Here is a 17,430-nt window from a genome sequence, read left to right as displayed (position 1 = left end):
TTTGGAATTTGAATTGACTACTCCTTTGAACAGATCCATTTAAAGTCAGCTACAAAGAAGAAGTGAATTAGTAAACTTGCAATTTTTTTCTATACCATTAGTAAAAACATGGGTTTCAGAGCACAAAAAGACTAGTTATAAGATACTTTGCTTTACACATCTAAGTTCTGGTAAGTAAATTTTGATGATATACTATAATCCTGTCCAAGTAAAATAAGTATCTTGTCCAGAAAAATGATTGGAGTTGTAACATTATGATTTATCCAAGCCTTCTAAACAATTGTTACCAAGGTCTCCATAGAATATTGCACTATGAAATTATACTTTGAACCACTAGCACTGTTCTCAACATTTGGAACTCATTGCAGAGGACATTTCTGTACTGAAAACCAGCTTGTTCTGGGTTGTATACTCATCTAATAATAGATACATTAGGAAAGTAAAACAAGCAAACAAAAAATAGTTCATTTTTTTTCTGGTAAGCATTGTGCAAATCACTCAAATAGTCTCAGAAGAAAGTGGGCTTTTTCTAAACTATCTCCCTAAGGGTAAAATTACACTATAATTGAAACTGAAGATTATATTTCATTTTTATCCCCTGAAGATGAACTTGTTCTCTTAGAAATCCTTTTCATATAAATCCCAATGAATAAATGGAATCAATTTAATAGGTTGATATTTTAAAATTACTAATTATAAAAAAGTTATTATAACCACATCTTTATTTAATATGTGCAGTACTTCCAGGCATGGTGGTGCACACTTGTAATCCCTGCATTCAGGAGGCAGAGACCGGAGGATAGCAGTTCGTGGACAGCCTCAGCTACTTAGTGAGGCCCTTCGCAACGCAGTGAGACCCTGCTTCAAAAAATAAAGAATAAAATATAGGGCTAGGGGTGTAGCTCAGAGGCAGAATGCATCTGCGTTCCATCCTCAGTACTGCAAAAAGAAATAATATGTGCAATACTTATGTAAGGTAAGGATAGACACAGGAAGCATGGTATCTAACAGTATGAAAAAAATTTAAAAGTAATACTAAATACCAGGGCCACCTTTTGTTGTTGACTGAGAAGGTTTAGAATGAGATATTTAAAGTTAACATGCATTCTGACAATTATACAGTTTCAGAAGCAGAAAGTAAAGCAGAGAGATTTTATAGATTTACATTTGTACCAGAAAGGCATGTGTAAAGCTGGGGCCCAGAGAGATGGTGCAGAGAAGGAAAGTCAGATGGCTGAAGAAAGGTCAAATGATTTGCATAGGAACAAAGAAAGTAATGTGGTCAGGACAGTTCAAGCCCAAGTGCAGAAACATGGAAACAAAGGCTCAGTGGTGGAAGCTATGATTGCAAAAAGGGTGGCAGCTGCCATGATTAAGACAAGCCCAGTGGCAGCCATGATTGAGGCCCAGTGGCAGCTGTAATTGAAAAGGGCTTACTGACAGTGACAAAAGAGGGCGTAACTACCTTCTCTGTTGCTGGTTAATTTTGGCACTCACATAATGTTGGCTTTGCTGGAAAAAGCTGTCATAGTCTTCCTTCTAGATTTCAAAGAAAAGTCTGGGAAGCCAGGAAATATATGGCAAGGTCAAAATCCCTGTAAGTAAGACCAAATAGGGCAATTTGTGAAGCTGTGAGGTGAACCCACAGTTGCAGTAAAAACCTCCCTAATTTAGAAATGCTATAAATGCAGGATGGCTGTGAGAAAAGGCTGCAAACTATGAGCCATGGAGTCAGGCTAAAAGAACCAGTATACTACTGCTCATTGCAATCAACCAGGCCATAGGTGCAGGCTACCCAGGCCCCTTACAAAATGGATACCTTTAAAAAAGCTGCAGGATTAAATACTTGCTCTAATGGACTTGCATTCTATTTTGGTCCTACTCCTATGATCCTGTTCCTCTGTTTTGGAATACAAATGTTTATTCTGTGCTATTGGACATTGGATGCATGTAACTTGCTTTTTATTTCACAGTGCCTCACAGCCAGTTTACCTGAGTCTCAGAGGAGACTTTGGACTTTAGGACTTTTGAATGATGCTAAAACTGTTAAGATGCTGAGGACTTTTGAAGATTGACTAAATGCATTTTACATTCTGAAATAGGCATGAGCTCTTCAGGGGCTAGGGATAGAATGTTATAGTTAGATATACATCAGAGTTGATGTAATTAAGCCATGATCATTATAATCTCATCAGTAAATAAATCCATTATACTAGATTTACTGGGTAGTAACTTAGGCAGGTGGGGTGTGGCTGGAGGAGGTTGGTCCTTAAGGATGTGGTCCTGGGGACTGCACTTGTGTCCTTGAATTCCCTTGCTTGCTTCCAGCCTCCATGGTGTGAGAAAATATCCTTTCTCTGTTCTTCTCTTTGCTTCGTGTTTCCATTACCTGATCTCCACAGACCCAGCTTGACTGAACCTTGAAATCTCCAAAACTGTGAGAGAATAAACCTTTCCTCTAAATTGTGTGGTCAGTTGTTTTGGATTATAGCAGTGATAATATTTTTTATTTTGTATTGGTGCATTACAGTCATATATCTTAATGGAGTACAAGATGGTTTAGGCATACATACATACATCACTCATTTAGCCCTTCCCTAACTCCCCCCTCTCCTTCCTCCCCCCCACTTCCTTCTCATATTTGGCTTAGTGATTGACTTTGATATGTTTCTGAGTGTGCATCATGTAAATTAGGGAATTTCCCTCTTCTCCCCTCCCATCATTTCCAGTTAAGCCTCATTTGCTCATCTCTGGTTTTTCCTCCTTTGTCTAGAATTCTTTCTTATGAACCTTTTTCTCCCTATCTCCGCATTTTAGGGAGAGCATTTAATTTCTTACTTTTTGTGACTACCTAATCTCACTTAGCATAATGTTCTCCACTTCTATCCATTTCCCTGCAAATGACATAATTTTGTTCCTCTATTTTGGAATGCAAATGTTTATTCTGTGCTATTGGACATTTTATTTACTCAGCCATAAAGGCTGAGTAAAGTTCTATTATGTACATATCTCATAGTTTTGTAATCCATTCATCTGTTGATGATATCTTGGCTGGTTACATAGTTTGACAATGGTGAATTGTGTAGTTATGTACATAGATGCATGCATTTGTTTGGTAGTTTGGTTTACATTCTTTTGGGCAGATAAGCAGAAAGAAATGGTATTGTTGGATCTTATGGTGGGTTCATTCCCATTCTTGAGAAGATCCTCCATACTGTTTTCCAAATTGGTTGCACTAATTTGCAATCCCACCAACAATGTATTAGAGTTCCTACTTTTTCACATCCTTACCAGAATTTGTTGTTTGTGTTTTTAATGATTGCCATTCTAGTTGGAGTTTGGTGAAATCTAAGGGTAGTTTTGATTTGCATCTCTCTGATTGCTAATAATGTTGAACATTTGTTCATACACTTATTGGCCATTTGAATTTCTTCTTTTGTGAAGTGTCTATTTAGTTCACTTGCCCATTTTTATTGGTTTATTTATTTTTTTTAGTGATGAGTTTCTTGAGTTCTCTGTATATTCTGATATTAGTTCTTTATTGGAGGAATAGTTGGCAAAAAGTCTCTCCCATTTTGTTAGCTCTCTGTTGAGGTTTTTATAGTTTCCTTTGCTTTACAGAAGCTCTTCAGTTTCTTCTTCTTCTTCTTCTTCTTCTTCTTCTTCTTCTTCTTCTTCTTCTTCTTCTTCTTCTTCCTCCTCCTCCTTCTCTTTCTCTCACTCCTCTCTCTTTTTCTTTCTCCCTTTCTCTCTTTATGTCTCTTTCACTTTTTCATTTTTTTCTCTGTATATTTGATTTTGGGTAGTTTTGATTGCTTTGTCTTCAGTTTTATTAATTTTTTTCTTCTGTGGTGTTCAGTCCACTTTTAGCCATATCTAGTGAGATTGCTGTCTAAGTTACTATATTTTATCTTGTTGTTTATTTTACTTTCTACTGTGTTATATTCACGTTTTACATTATATCTTTGAGCATACTGGTCTTATTTATTTATTTATTTATTTATTTATTTATTTATTTATTTATGGTACTGGGGTTTCTGGAAGCCCTTCTATCTCTGGGCTACACTCCCAGACCTATTTTATATATGTTTTTAATTTGTAAACAGGGTCTTATAAGCCAGCACGGCTGGCTTCAAACCTGTGCAATCCTCCTGTCTCCACCTCCCTAGTGCGGGGATTATAAGCATGTGCCACCATGCCCGGCTTACTGGGCATATTTAATATTACTGCCTTAATATTCTTGTCTTCTAATTTCAGCACCTCTGTCACTTTTGGTTTTGTTCTATTGACTTCATTTTATTTAGATTATCATACTCATTTTCACCTTTGTATTTCTAGTAATTTTGGGGGGGATGGTACTAGAAATTGAATGCAGGGGCATTCTACCTATGAGTCATACCACCTAGCCTTTTTAAAAATTATTTTTAAATTTTTGAAATATAATCTTGCTAAATTTCTGAGGGTCTCAACAAGTTGCTGAGGCTGGGCTCAACTCTGTGATCCCTCTCTCTGAGACTTTCAAGTATTGGGATTACAGGCATGTGCCACTGTGTCCAGCTATTTCTAGTAATTTTTAAATATTACTGAGGTAAGAATTCAAAATTTTAAGATCCTATCATCCAACCTATGAAATGATATATATATCTCCACTTGATTAAGTCTTCTAAATTACTTTTAGCAAAGTTTTATACGTTTAGTATATATAGATTGCATGTTTTGTCAAATTTATACCTAATTATTTCATATTTTAGGATTTATTATGTCTTTTTTATATTTTGTATGTTAATTTTGTATGCCTTACTAAACTCCCTTCCTATTTTTAACAGTTTTTTTTCTTGTTAAATAAAATTTAAGCTGGGTGTGGTGGTGCACACTCGTGATCCCAGTTGGGGAGGCAGAGACTGGAGGATGTTGGTGGATAGCCTCAGCTACTTAGTGAGGCACTTGTAACTCAGTGCAACCCTGTTTCAAAATTAAAGGACTTAAAAATAGTGCTGGGGGTGTAGTTTGGAGGTAGAATGCCCACTCCCTCTCCAGTACCACACACACAAAAAAGTAAATCTCTCTCTCTCTCTCTCTTCTCTCTCTCTCTCTCTCTCTCTCTCTCTCTCTCTCTCTCTCCTCTCCCTCTCCCTCTCTCTCTCTCTCTTAGGTTGAACCCAAGGATATTATACCTCTAAGATATACCCCCAAGCCCTATGCCCTATTGTATTTTTATTTTGAAACATTTTTCTTTTTTATTTCAATGATTTATCCTTTGATCTTTATTATTTCATTTATTCTTCTTACTTTGCATTTCACTTTCTTTATTCTTTTTATATTCTTAAGGTTGACACAAGGTCATTAATTTAATATCTTTCTAGATCTCTAATACAGGCATTTATTGTTTTCAATTTTCCACCAACTATTGCTTTAGCAGTTTGCCACCGATAATGTTGTGTTGTTTTTTTCCTCATTTGCATCCAGATTAAAGTATTTCTGAATTTTCATTTTGGTTACATTTTGTTTCATGGATTATTCAAAATGATGTCATTTTATTTTCAAATATTTTAGCACCTTATTATTTTTATGTTGTTGAGTGCTGGATTTCCTTAAACTGTTTTAAAGAATGGTGTGTGTGTGTGTGTGTGTGTGTGTGTGTGTGTGTGTGTGTATGAGTGTATAAGAGGCATTTACACTACTTGTTGATACTCCTGATCCTTGTTTAGCCCTCTTGAACTTTATGTTTAGCCTTTGAGAACAACTCTACAACTACATTTATTCTAGGGCCTTTTAAGATCAATACTCAGGCATTGATTTTCTGAATTTTTTTAAAATTTTATTTGTGTATTATAGTCATACATCATAATGGAGTACAAGATGGTAGAGGCATATATGCACACATCACTCATTTAGCCCTTCCCCAATTCCCACCCCATTACCTCCCCTTCCCTCCTTCTCATGTTTGGCTTCATGATTGACTTCAATACGTTTGTGAACGTACATCATGTACATTAGGGAATTTCATCTTCCCCACTCTAATCCCTCTCAGTGAGGTCACCTTATTTACTCATCAATAGATTTTCCTTCTTTATCTAGACCCATCCTATGACCCTTTTTCTCTCTAGCTTCCACATATTACAGAGAGCATCTGATTTCTTACTTTTTTGAGACTGGTTAATCTCACTTAGTATAATGTTCTCCAGTTCCATCCAGTTCCCTGTAAATGATGTAATTTTGTTCTTCTTTATGACTGAGTAAAATTTCATTGTGTACATATCTCATAGTTTTGTAATCCATTCATTTGTTGATGGATATCTTGGCTGGCTCCATAGTTTGGCAATGGTGAATTGTGCAGCTATGAACATAGATATGCATGCATTAGTTTGGTAGTTTGGTTTCTAATCTTTTGGGTAGATACCCAGAAGTGGTATTGCTGGATCATATCATAAGTTCATTCCCATTCTTCTGAGGATCCTCCATACTGTTCTCCAAAGTGGTTGTACCAATTTTCAATCCCACCAAGAATGTTTTAGAGTTTCCATTTCTCCACATCCTCCCCAGAATTTGTTGTTGTTTGTGGTTTGAATGATTGCTATTCTAGTTGGCGTTAAGTGAAATCTTGGGGTAGTTTTGATTTGCATCTCTCTGGTTGCTAATGATGTGGAAAAATTTTCATACAATATCGGCCATTTATTAATTCAAATAATTAAGAAAATATATGAATTTCTTTTATGACTTGTCTATTTAGTTCACTTGCCCATCTTTTGACTGGCTTCTATGTCTTAGCTTCTGGTTTCTGTGGTATAAACCATCTGTTCTGGAGATTTCTATACTTAGCTTTGTGGGAATTCAAAGAACTCCCAGTACTATAAAACCTCTATGAATTTCTCAGTTTACGTATCCCTTCTACTTGTTCTTTCCCAACCTCTTTCTTTTTCTTGGCCTTCTGAAGTGCAGATTAAAAGATACTTCATAAGACAGTAAAAATACAACTTTGCTTTCCTACTCTCCTTTTTCAGTTTAGTCCATGGGATCATATTTTCTACTCCTACATGGAGACTCTAACAGCTCATAATTTCCTGCTTATTCTTTTTTGTTATTTGTGGTACTGAGGATTGAACCCAGAGGCATTCCTCCTTTGAGCTGCACTCTTAGTCCATTTTTTAATTTCTTATTTGGAAACAGGGTCTTGCTAGGTTGATTCAAGTCTCACTACTTTCTGAAGCTGTTCTTGAACTTGAAATCCTCTTCTCTCTTATGTTTTTGCTTATTCTTAAGTGGAAAATGAGCTACAGTCACTAAGTCACAAATACAGAGGCAAAAATGGGAAACTCCCATGACTCAATCCTATGCAGATTTCTGGAGGTCTTTCTCTGCATAGTTACTTCTTGTCTTATACCCTACACTGAAAAAATTTTAGCTGTCTGGCCTACTGAACATTAATTACTGTCTCATCAACTTTTTTCTTTTCTTTTCTTTTCTTCTTTTTTGATAGTACTAGGTATTGAACCTAGGGGAGCTCTACCACTGAGCTATATCTCTATGTCTTTTTACTTTTACTTTGAGTCAGTGTCTTGCTCAATTGCCAAGGCTGGCCTTGAACTTGGGATCATCCTACCTCAGCCTCTTGAGTCACTGGGATTACAGGCTTGCCCCAAGCCTGGTTTGTCTCCTGAACTTAATGAAAACATAGGGATCAGTTTCTATTCCCATTCCTTCTGCTTCTGTTTAGAAATTGCTTCCAGGCACAAAGTCCAGGTGATTATGGATTTCACCTTGTCTTCTCTTCCTCATAGTACTGTCCTTCCTGTTATTGCATTTCTGGAAACAGTTTTTATATTTTGTCAGGATTTTTAGTTGTTTTCAGGAGAATGCTAATTCCAGGCAGTTATTCCCTCCTGGTGGAAAACAAAAGTCTCATCTTCTCTAGATGAGATAGTTCTAGATGGAAATGTTATTCATTACAGAGTTAATTTGAAATCATCCTCATTTCTTAGTTTGTTTTTAATACTTATTCAATTATATATGTGAAGGTAGATAATGAATGGAAAGGACTTCAGGCTTGGGAGCTAGAGCTCTGATTCTGGTACTACCCCTACCACTAACTAACTTCTAAGTTACATAAACTTCCAGGAAGTCATGATTCACATCTATAAATTAAGATGATGGGAATCCTCAAGTTCTAGTCTACTTTTAAAAATTTAATTATAATATATAATCCTATTTTTATATCTTTGGAAATATTTTCATTTCTGATAATGTCATTCCTTTGATAAAAGATAAGAAGCAGAGAAATGAAAATAGAAATAGCCAGAGAAAGAAGTATATAATAGTTGCAAAAAATTGAAATCTTTCTTTTGTGGTTAGCTGAGAATAAGTGAAACCCCCAGTTCTCAAGGCAATTTAACTTTGAAGAGCTTTATAACATGGTTTGGCACCTTTATTGGAATTTTACATTTATTTTATTTTATTGCCTGATGAAAATTTCAGTTTTCAGATCCTATTACACATGTAATAAACAAACATGATTCATGGGCCAATCCTTGAATCACAGTCCAGTGGTAAAACATCTGGCTCTACTAAACATTTTGAATTTGGAGTGTGCTTTGTGTAAAAAAAAATGTAAGTGGGCTAAGGGGAATTTTTAAAGAGTTTTGTTTAATCTTTTAATAGTTCTTCTATTTAGCACTTATTAACTGGAGCTGTGAGCATATGGAATTCAATAATTTGGAATGAAATACCTTACAGAGTAGATATAATAAATGTTTTACATGGTGGTAGATTGATTTCCCCCAAGGGCATCATGGATTCCTTGACCACTAATATTTTTTCAAACAGCAGAGTGTGGTGAGTTTAGAATTCGTTGGCAAGACAAGAGGGCAGGAAAGTGGTGGTATAAACTTTCCCAAATTAATTTCCTCACCAGCTGACCATTCTAAACATAGACTTAATGTGTACTATAATAGCATGTTGCAGTGAAATCTGAAGGAAGAAGAGAGTGGTAGGCAGTTCTCTTTTCTGAGATCTGGATAGTCTTACAGGATTGCTTCACTCTATGGAGGATGGAGAGAGAGAGAGAGAGAGAGAGAGAGAGAGAGAGAGAGAGAGAGAGAGAGAAATCCTAAGGTCCCCATCAGATGTACTGCTGTTTGTCCCTGACCTTTACAACTAAGATTAAGAGGAAAAAAAGGCTGTGTGGTTTAGGAATTTTTTTCCTTTTTGTTTATGTAAGATGAAGGAGGAAAATGGTTGAATGAAGTAAAGCTTCTTTTATCCAGTTAAGTTTCTCTTATTTAACTTCTCTGGAGACCTAAATCATAGAATTAGAAGGCATTTGCTTGATGTTTGATTTCCTAAAGTGGTGGCTTTTTAAGATGTCTCTGAGCCTTTATAGCTTGCAGAATAAAAGTTTCCCTCTTTCTTGAAAAGCCTTATTTTTTCCTTACTCACTATTTTAGAGTATCCCTGAGATTTCTAAGTTTGTGAAGTTATAGTAGTAGAAAATATATCATTAATCTTTACTTTCTATAGTTCCCATTACAAAATTCAATTGGCATCCACAGGCTTTTCAAATATAGAAGCATGTATTATATAATTGGATATGCTTTTTATCCCTATGCTATACTTTGTATGTTAATATGACACTTTACAAAACTTTCTACAAATACAAAAAAATGAATGGATGTCCATAGAGTTTAAGCAACTTTAAGAAACTAGCTTCAAGTTATGCAAGTTTGTTCATGCTGCAGATCCCAAGTGAAAACTGAGGTGACTGAATTCCCTGTTTAATATTTTTTCCATTGCATGTCAGTTCCCTGAAAATAGCAGCCCAAACTATAAAACAGACAAATGGAATCATAAAAACACCAAAATAGTACTTCATATTCTTTTCTATATATTAATATTAAGGCATCCATATTTTATAGTGGCACCAAGACTGGGAAAATACCCAATTTTATGAACCCATCTTTTTTCAAGCATTATAATGATACAAATGATTAAATACAAATAAAAATACAGTAGATTTTTATTGGGGGACAAACATGATTTCTATTCAGCTTGTGGTCAGCTGTAATTCCTACACCCCTTTGAATGTATTTGTAATTAGTGGTTCCTCCACCTCAATCCTATAACTTACTGCTCTTTGATTTCTTCTATACTTCATTTGCATCAAAATGATTTGTGAGATTAAAAGGAATGTAAGATAATTCAAAGGAGATACATTGGTAAATATAGTAACTAATAATATAAAAGCTCAAACAGCAATCCAACAAAGATAGTGCCATTATTTTCTAGGTGGAGAAACCAAGGTTTAGCAAGACTGTGACTTGCCCAGGGTTGCTTAGGGGAGAGCAGAAAGACTAGGGTCTTGTAGCTAAGTGTCAGGGATCTGAGGCTTCCTGCCAGTCTATGCAGGAAGTGCATGATAAAATGGGAAAAAACAAATAGGGCAAAACAGGCAAGTTACAAATTATATAGTTCATCATGGTGAAGTTATAGACACCCAAAAGTGGTCCTGTGAGAGGTTTGTGAATGTGTTGACTGCCTTTCTAAAGCTGTATGGACTTTATGTGAGAAGATAGGCCTTATTGTGGTGGAGGAGAGATTCCCAGGGGTTGGATGGGACATACTCTCTCAAGATATCTCTGTTGAAAATTTACCTTTTATTTATCTAAGAATTGGGTAAGGTTCAATTTATCAGAGACAGTGAATTTCAGGACCTTAGCTGGAAAAGGAAGTTAGCATTCACAATTGTCATCTGAAGATAGGTTTCCAGATTGCCAAGTCTTGGAAAATGGAGTAATAGGACTGTAGGCTCATTTTGAGGAGAAAGTTGTTAGCTAGGATCATGTTCTTGTCAGATATGAGTAGTGCTTGCAGAGGGTGAACCTCATATCATCTTGTTTGCTTAAAAACCTTTGTCCTTAAGCATTTCCCTATGAATCACCAGTTCCCTGTGTGATAATGTCATTTTGTTTTTTTTTTAATGGAAGTAGGGATTTGATAAATCTTCTAGGTGAGTGAAAGTTGTTTCATCTAGTTGGTATGTGCCTGTGTTGTTTACCCCTAAGGATTTCCAAACCAAAAATTTATATAACTTTTCAGTTAGGAAGAACCAGAACATTTGACAAAAAGAAAATGAAAGTAGGCATTCTCCAAACTGAGTTATACTTTGATGAAGAATTCCATTCTCAAAGAAGTAATCCTGGTTTTAAAATGGCTCATTTCTTGAAATACTAGTGGGACACATTCACTGTTTGTTCTTATTTTAAGGCTTATGAGGTAATGAAGCAAATATTTTGTGCATGAAAATTAAAGTATTCATTTTTATTTCATGTCTTACAAGAATGCTACAGTTGAGAGAGAAGTGGAGTGTGTTTTGGGGGTAGGGCTGAGGAAGACGTGGAAATGAGCCTAGCTCCTTCTCACAGGCCACACTCAATTATAAGCGGCAATCTTCTCTATATATGTTTGATTCTATCAATTTAAGAGAAAAATAAACGAATCCTTTCCCCCACCACCATGTATTTCAGGGTCCTGCTAGCATCTCAGATGCAACCAACATTTGCCAGGAATGTTTTCCCTTGTTTTGATGAGCCAGCTCTGAAGGCAACATTTAATATTACAGTTATTCATCATCCAAGTTACGTGGCCCTTTCCAACATGCCACAGCTAGGTAAGTAATGCTTCCTGTCATTATATGAATATACACTCTGTAATAGCTTTTATGTCAAAATAGTTGTTCTAGGCAGTGTGTTAGAAGTTGCAGTCTGTTGGGGAGAGTAAACATGTGGAACTAGGGGAGAGGGGACACAGGAGGGACTCCAGACAAAGGAGGAACCTTGGTGGGGTGAAGAGTGGGACCTAAATAATGGAGATGAAAGAGGGAAGACTTGAAGAGAGAAACATCTCAATGGACATGATGTATAGACGTGAACTCATCTAAACTAATCACTGTGTTGAGCATGGAAAGGTGAGGGGAGGGAGTGGGTTGGGAACTGAGAGAGGGCTCAACTAGTGCTGTGTGCATGTATGCCTCTAACATCCTGAACTGCATTAAGCTGTGTGATTACAATGCACCAATAAAGAGAAAATTTGGGGGAGATCAGTCACATGGGGTACATTTTAGCACTCATATCTTGAAGGTGATAAATCCTGATTATTTCTCTTCTATAATCTGAGGCATTATGCTGATTTATTTGTTTGTTTTGGTTTATTTTTATTTTTGTACTGGGAATTGAAGCCAGGAGAATTCTATCTTTGGACTACACACCCAGCCCTTTTTATGTCTTGGAGCAACATCTCACTAAGTTGCTGAGGCTGGCCTCAAGCCTGTGATCCTGTTGTCTCAGTCTCCCAAACACTGGGTTATACTATTCTTAAACACTGGCAGCCTACCTGCACTTTGAAAATATAACTGTTAATTATTAGTGACAGCAGGCTGGTAGACTTGACCTGAATCTGATCATAGATGTGGTTTCTTTGGCTCACATGAATTTTTTTTTTATTGAATTAGTTCTAATTTTCAAAGATCAAGAAATTTCATGTAAAAACCCAGATATTATTTCTTTGAAAACTCAGTTGATCTAATAACACTAGACTTATAAATTTCACATGACAGATATCAGTTATATCTCAGAGGAATCTATCTCCTGAATACTGGACCTTTATTCCCAACCTGCCATGGTGCCTACCAGTCCCTGCTGGGGTACTGGCCCTATGTCACATTGAATGACTAGGCCTCATGAATGTTTGAGTTTGTGATTTCAGCTCTAGGTTCTAGCTTGCTTCTGCTGAAAACCTAGCTGAAACCTGAGAATAGTAAGATTGCACTACCATGAATCTAGGCAGCTCTAGGTTAAGTGCTGTGGGAAGTGGGCTTGCCAAGGAAATGGAAGACATGGATGGAAGAGGGAGAAGACAGAATCAGGAATGAATTTATGGTACTTGTGGATTTGACCATCAGCTGAACCCGTATAACTCAAGATGCACTTCAGGGCCAAGATTCTGTCCTTTGATCCTCTAATGTACTTTTAATTAATTTACTTATTTTTAAAATTAATTATTATATCAATTGTAAATATTTATGGGGTACAATGTGATGATATGATTCATGTCTGCAATATGTAATGATCTCCTTAAACATTTAAAAATCATTTTAGGTCAGGCGTGGTGGCGAACGCTTGTAATCCCCATGCTTGGGAGGCTGAGACAGGAGGATCACGCAGGTTCAAAGCCAGCCTCAGCTACTTAGTGAGGCTCTCAGCAACTTAGTGAGACCCTGTTTCCAAATAAAATATAAAATGGGTCTGAGAGTATAGCCCGGAGGTAGAAAGCCTCTGGGTTCCACCCCCAGTACCACCACCAAAAAAAAAAAAAAAAAAAAAAAAAATTTAGCATTGTCACTGCTATAACCCAAATGCATAGTGACCACATTTAGAGAAAGGAAGGCTTATTTACTCATAGTTATGGAGTTTTAAAGGTTTCAGTCCTTATCATTACTTTGTGTTTAGATCCTGGAGTGATTTTTATTTCATAATAACCTAATGTAGTTCTGATGGCTTAAGGGTAAGTAGAGAAACCCATGGGGATCAGTTAGGGAGTAGCTGGGTGACAGTTGACTTGGCAGATTATTTCAAAGTTAGATTTTATTGTCCAGGTTTACAGTAATTTGTGCTCTAATACATTTCTCTAGGCCAGTCTGTAAAAGAAGATGTGGATGGCAGCAAATGGACTGTTACTGCCTTTCACACCACGCCACACATGCCAACATACTTAGTTGCACTTGCTGTATGTGACTATGACTACGTCAGCCGAACAGAAAGGGGCAAGGAGGTGAGTAAGGAAGATGCTCCAGGTAAAGGGCAGTGTACTGGCTGCAGGTTGTCCCTGCGCTTTGCCTGGACCTAGGGACAGTGCCTGCATATCCCATTTCCCCTGCTCCTCTCTCCCAAGCCCTGGCTTTGCAGAATGGACCATGACACTTCCCTACACCTCTGTGGAGGGATTACCATGGAAAGTCTGCACACTGAGCCTGCATCTCAAGGCAGGTGCTAAGTACCTGCTTCCTGTTTCTGCTTTGTGGAGGATGGGAATAGAGAGCTGCACTCTGGCCCCTCATAGCTCAGGTTTAGTATTTGCTTTTTCTTATCCTCAAGGCTATTTATTTGTTTTTAATAGTTTTATTGGTGTATTATAGTCTCACATCATAATGTAGTTCAGAGTGATAGTGACATACATGCACACACCACTTGGTGAGCTTTTCCCTCACCCCATTCTGATCCCTACTTCTTTCCCTTCCCCATGCATGATATTGAGGTTGGCATTGATATTCTCACCAAGGTACATAAATGTTGTTGATGGAAGTGTTCTCTCCATTAGTTTTCCCTCCCCACCCAACTTCCCCTAAACCAACTCCCTGGCTCCACTGGGGTTTCTCCCCCATTATCTAAAGTCCCTCTGGTATCCCAATTACTCCCTGACTTCTGCATATGAGAGAAAACTCACTTTCTATGACAGGCTAATCTCATTTAACAATATGTTCTCCAGGTCCATACATTTTCCTGCAAATTCCATAATTTTGTTTTTTGTTGCTTTGTAGAATTCCATTGTGTATAAATCCCATAATTTTGTAATCCATCTATATGTTGATGGATACCTGGATTGGTTCCATCATTTTAGCCTCCAGTCTTAATGTGGCCTTAAAGCTGGGTGATCCTCAAAATAACAACCAGTGTGGCCCACATACCAACCAATCAAAACACACAGCCAGAAGTAGCTGCTATGGCTGAAATGGTGCCTACAGATTGCATGTCATCTTCTATAGGAGATGGGCTGCTGTTCCTCAGACCTAGGCTTGCAATACTTCCTCAGAGTCATGAAAAGTGTGTGGGTTGAGGAGTGTTCTGTCCTAGAATACCTAGTTTCTACCCATTTATATCCTCAGTATACCATAGAGTTTTCAGCATGGAGCTAAATAAGGTCAGTGCCTTAGTCCTATTTCTTTCTAGAAACTTCAGCTTCATCATGAGAAATCAGGCCCCACAGCCGGCTAAGCCATTCTCAGTTCTGAGATCTTCCAGGCTCATACCATTGACATGTGGAGACAAAGAAGCTGTGCGTAAGCCAAGCCTGTCACGGGGAAGAATCACTCAAAGCTCTCCTTCCTACATTCCTCTTAACCTAAGGAATTAATGATGCTGGGTTGGACACAGACAATAACTTGTTATCTTCCTGCACTATCAGCAACAGCCTAGTTTCTCTTAAAATAATTACTAAGGAATCCCTGACATACACAGAGAGAACATTGGTCAAGTCCAGTGTTCATGACATACATCAGTCAGTCTGCTCAGGGTGATCTGGATCAGTCTGCTCAAGGAAATCTGCCATATGCCTTGCACATGGCAACAAAGGTTGGGTCCCATATTTCCATAGCAAGTGAGAGACCCACAGTGGTCACTTGGAAACCACATCACAAGTGGCTCCTGTAGCCAGTGCTGCTGTTCAGTCAACAATTCTTAAAAAGCCATAAACTCTGATTTTCATGAAAGATCACTCCATACAAAATGCTAGCTGCCATAGAAACAAAGAGGAAATAGAACATGCCTAAGAAATTAATGTCTTTAGACAGAAAACTGAAGATTGTGTTAAGTTTATTAGCAGAATGTTGCTATTGGCTATGGCTCAGCTCTATGAAGTGAGTGAGTTTACCGGCTCCTCCACAGAAGGAATAGTGTCCAGCCTGTCCAAACATTTCTTGTTAAGTAAAGATAAAGATTCAGTGAAATGAAAAGTATGCTTAATGTGAGGCATGAGGATAAACAGGAAATATAAGTAGGAATAGAAATAACATACTTTGAGTAGAATCTGATACATACGGGAGTTTTCAAGAATCTCATACTCTTTGATGTCACAATCTGGTATGCATACAGAGGGACACCAGAACATGCTGGCTGGCTAGGTGTGATTCTGAAGGAATTTCATAGCTGCATTTTCAACATGCTCCTCATTGGCCTATGTCCCTTGTTGCCTGCCAGGGACTGTGCAACTCTCCCACTCACTTTGGGTTTATAGAACTGAGTCATTTATAGGAGAAGCTTTATAAACTGAAATTAACATGCAAATATCAATTGATAATATTATTATTTTCCAAAAGACTACAGTTAAAACTTGCTTATTATCTTCACTGTGGGGAGGGGATTATAATTTCCTCCCAGGAGAGTGGCCTTTGTTGAGCAGGCTTCCTAACTGTCATGTTGGAAATTAAAACTTGAGAAGGGGAAGGGCAGTTGAAGGCAAATACAGGCTGAGTCCTGAGACATCTTCCCCAGGATCAGAAGGCCTGTTCAGGGAAGACTGGAGCCTCAGAATCAGGTGGTTGCATTTTGTGATAGAGAAGCATTCCTGAACCTTCACATAACTCAGAATTCACATAACTCAAGACAAAATTTCCAGGAGAAATAAAAAAAATATGTTTAGGCAAATTTGTTCTTGGAGGACATAAGTCCGCAACTATTGTGCTGCTTGTCATTTGTTTCTAACATTTTCTTCAGCATTTTGCAGAGCTCTTTTCTAAATTAACTGAACATTAGGACAAATATTTGCATATCCCCACCTCTAACTTTTGTTTCAAGGTTTTTTAGTTTCACATGTTTTCTTTAGCATTAATTCTGACAATTTTATTACAAATTAGATGATATTTTTGTAGAGTATAAAATGCTTTCATATTACAATAGTAATGAATAGTAAAGCAACAGCATCTTCATCACTCAGATCGCACAAATAAGTTCCCAAGTGCCCAAGCAATTGGTGGTTACATAAAACTAACATAAGATAGCAAAAAGTCCTTTTTACCATCTAAAATGAAAATGTCAAAAGCAAGAAAATAAGCAGAGAATATATGCTCTCTTCCAGTGAGCTTTTTTTCTTTTTTTCTTTTTTTTTTTTTTGTGGGTCTGGGGATGGAACCCAGGGGCATTTGACCATGCCTGGCTCCAGTGAGCTTTTTAGAATTAGGGGAATCTTATTTTAAATGTTGAAAATAAGGTGGGAATATTAATTATTGAACTATTTTGCATGATTCAAATTTGCTTAATAAGCAGCATATTCTATAACCACCACCAACAGCCCAATACTATTTTAGAATATTTTGGACCTGGAAAGGAAGGGTCCAAAATATTCTTTTTATACAGAACCTGTATTTTCCACAAAATGGTGGTATGTGCCATCCAAGGACTAGAATGGTACTATAGTTACAGAGTTATACATGTTATTATGAAAGGTTGGCATAACACTCTTTCTGTTCTTAACTTAGAAAACTGCCTTCTGAGATTTTTCTCAGCGCATATATGAATTTAAACATTTTAAACATGTACTTTTGAAAGGTAAGATTTTGGCTGTAGAGCAGCAAGGAGTTGGAACAAGCAGGTTGCCAAATTTTGAAATATC

General features: G+C 37.2%; 1 protein-coding gene across 1 annotated transcript in view; it reads left to right on the top strand.

The window, feature by feature from the left end:
• Nucleotides 1-17,430, top strand: part of LVRN (laeverin) — a gene marked incomplete at both ends in the record, with an annotated part of 79,106 nt that overhangs the window by 4,733 nt on the left and 56,943 nt on the right. The window contains 2 exons of the mRNA XM_080699290.1: nt 11,517-11,659; nt 13,679-13,818. Coding sequence (XP_080555416.1) covers nt 11,517-11,659; nt 13,679-13,818 — 283 coding nt within the window. The remainder of the gene's footprint in view (nt 1-11,516; nt 11,660-13,678; nt 13,819-17,430) is intronic.

This window comes from Muscardinus avellanarius (assembly GCF_963383645.1).
Source record: "Muscardinus avellanarius genome assembly, chromosome: 7".
Taxonomy (NCBI): domain Eukaryota; kingdom Metazoa; phylum Chordata; class Mammalia; order Rodentia; family Gliridae; genus Muscardinus; species Muscardinus avellanarius.
The sequence above is the reverse complement of the archived record's forward strand: the minus strand, read 5'-3'. Positions and strand labels throughout refer to the sequence as shown.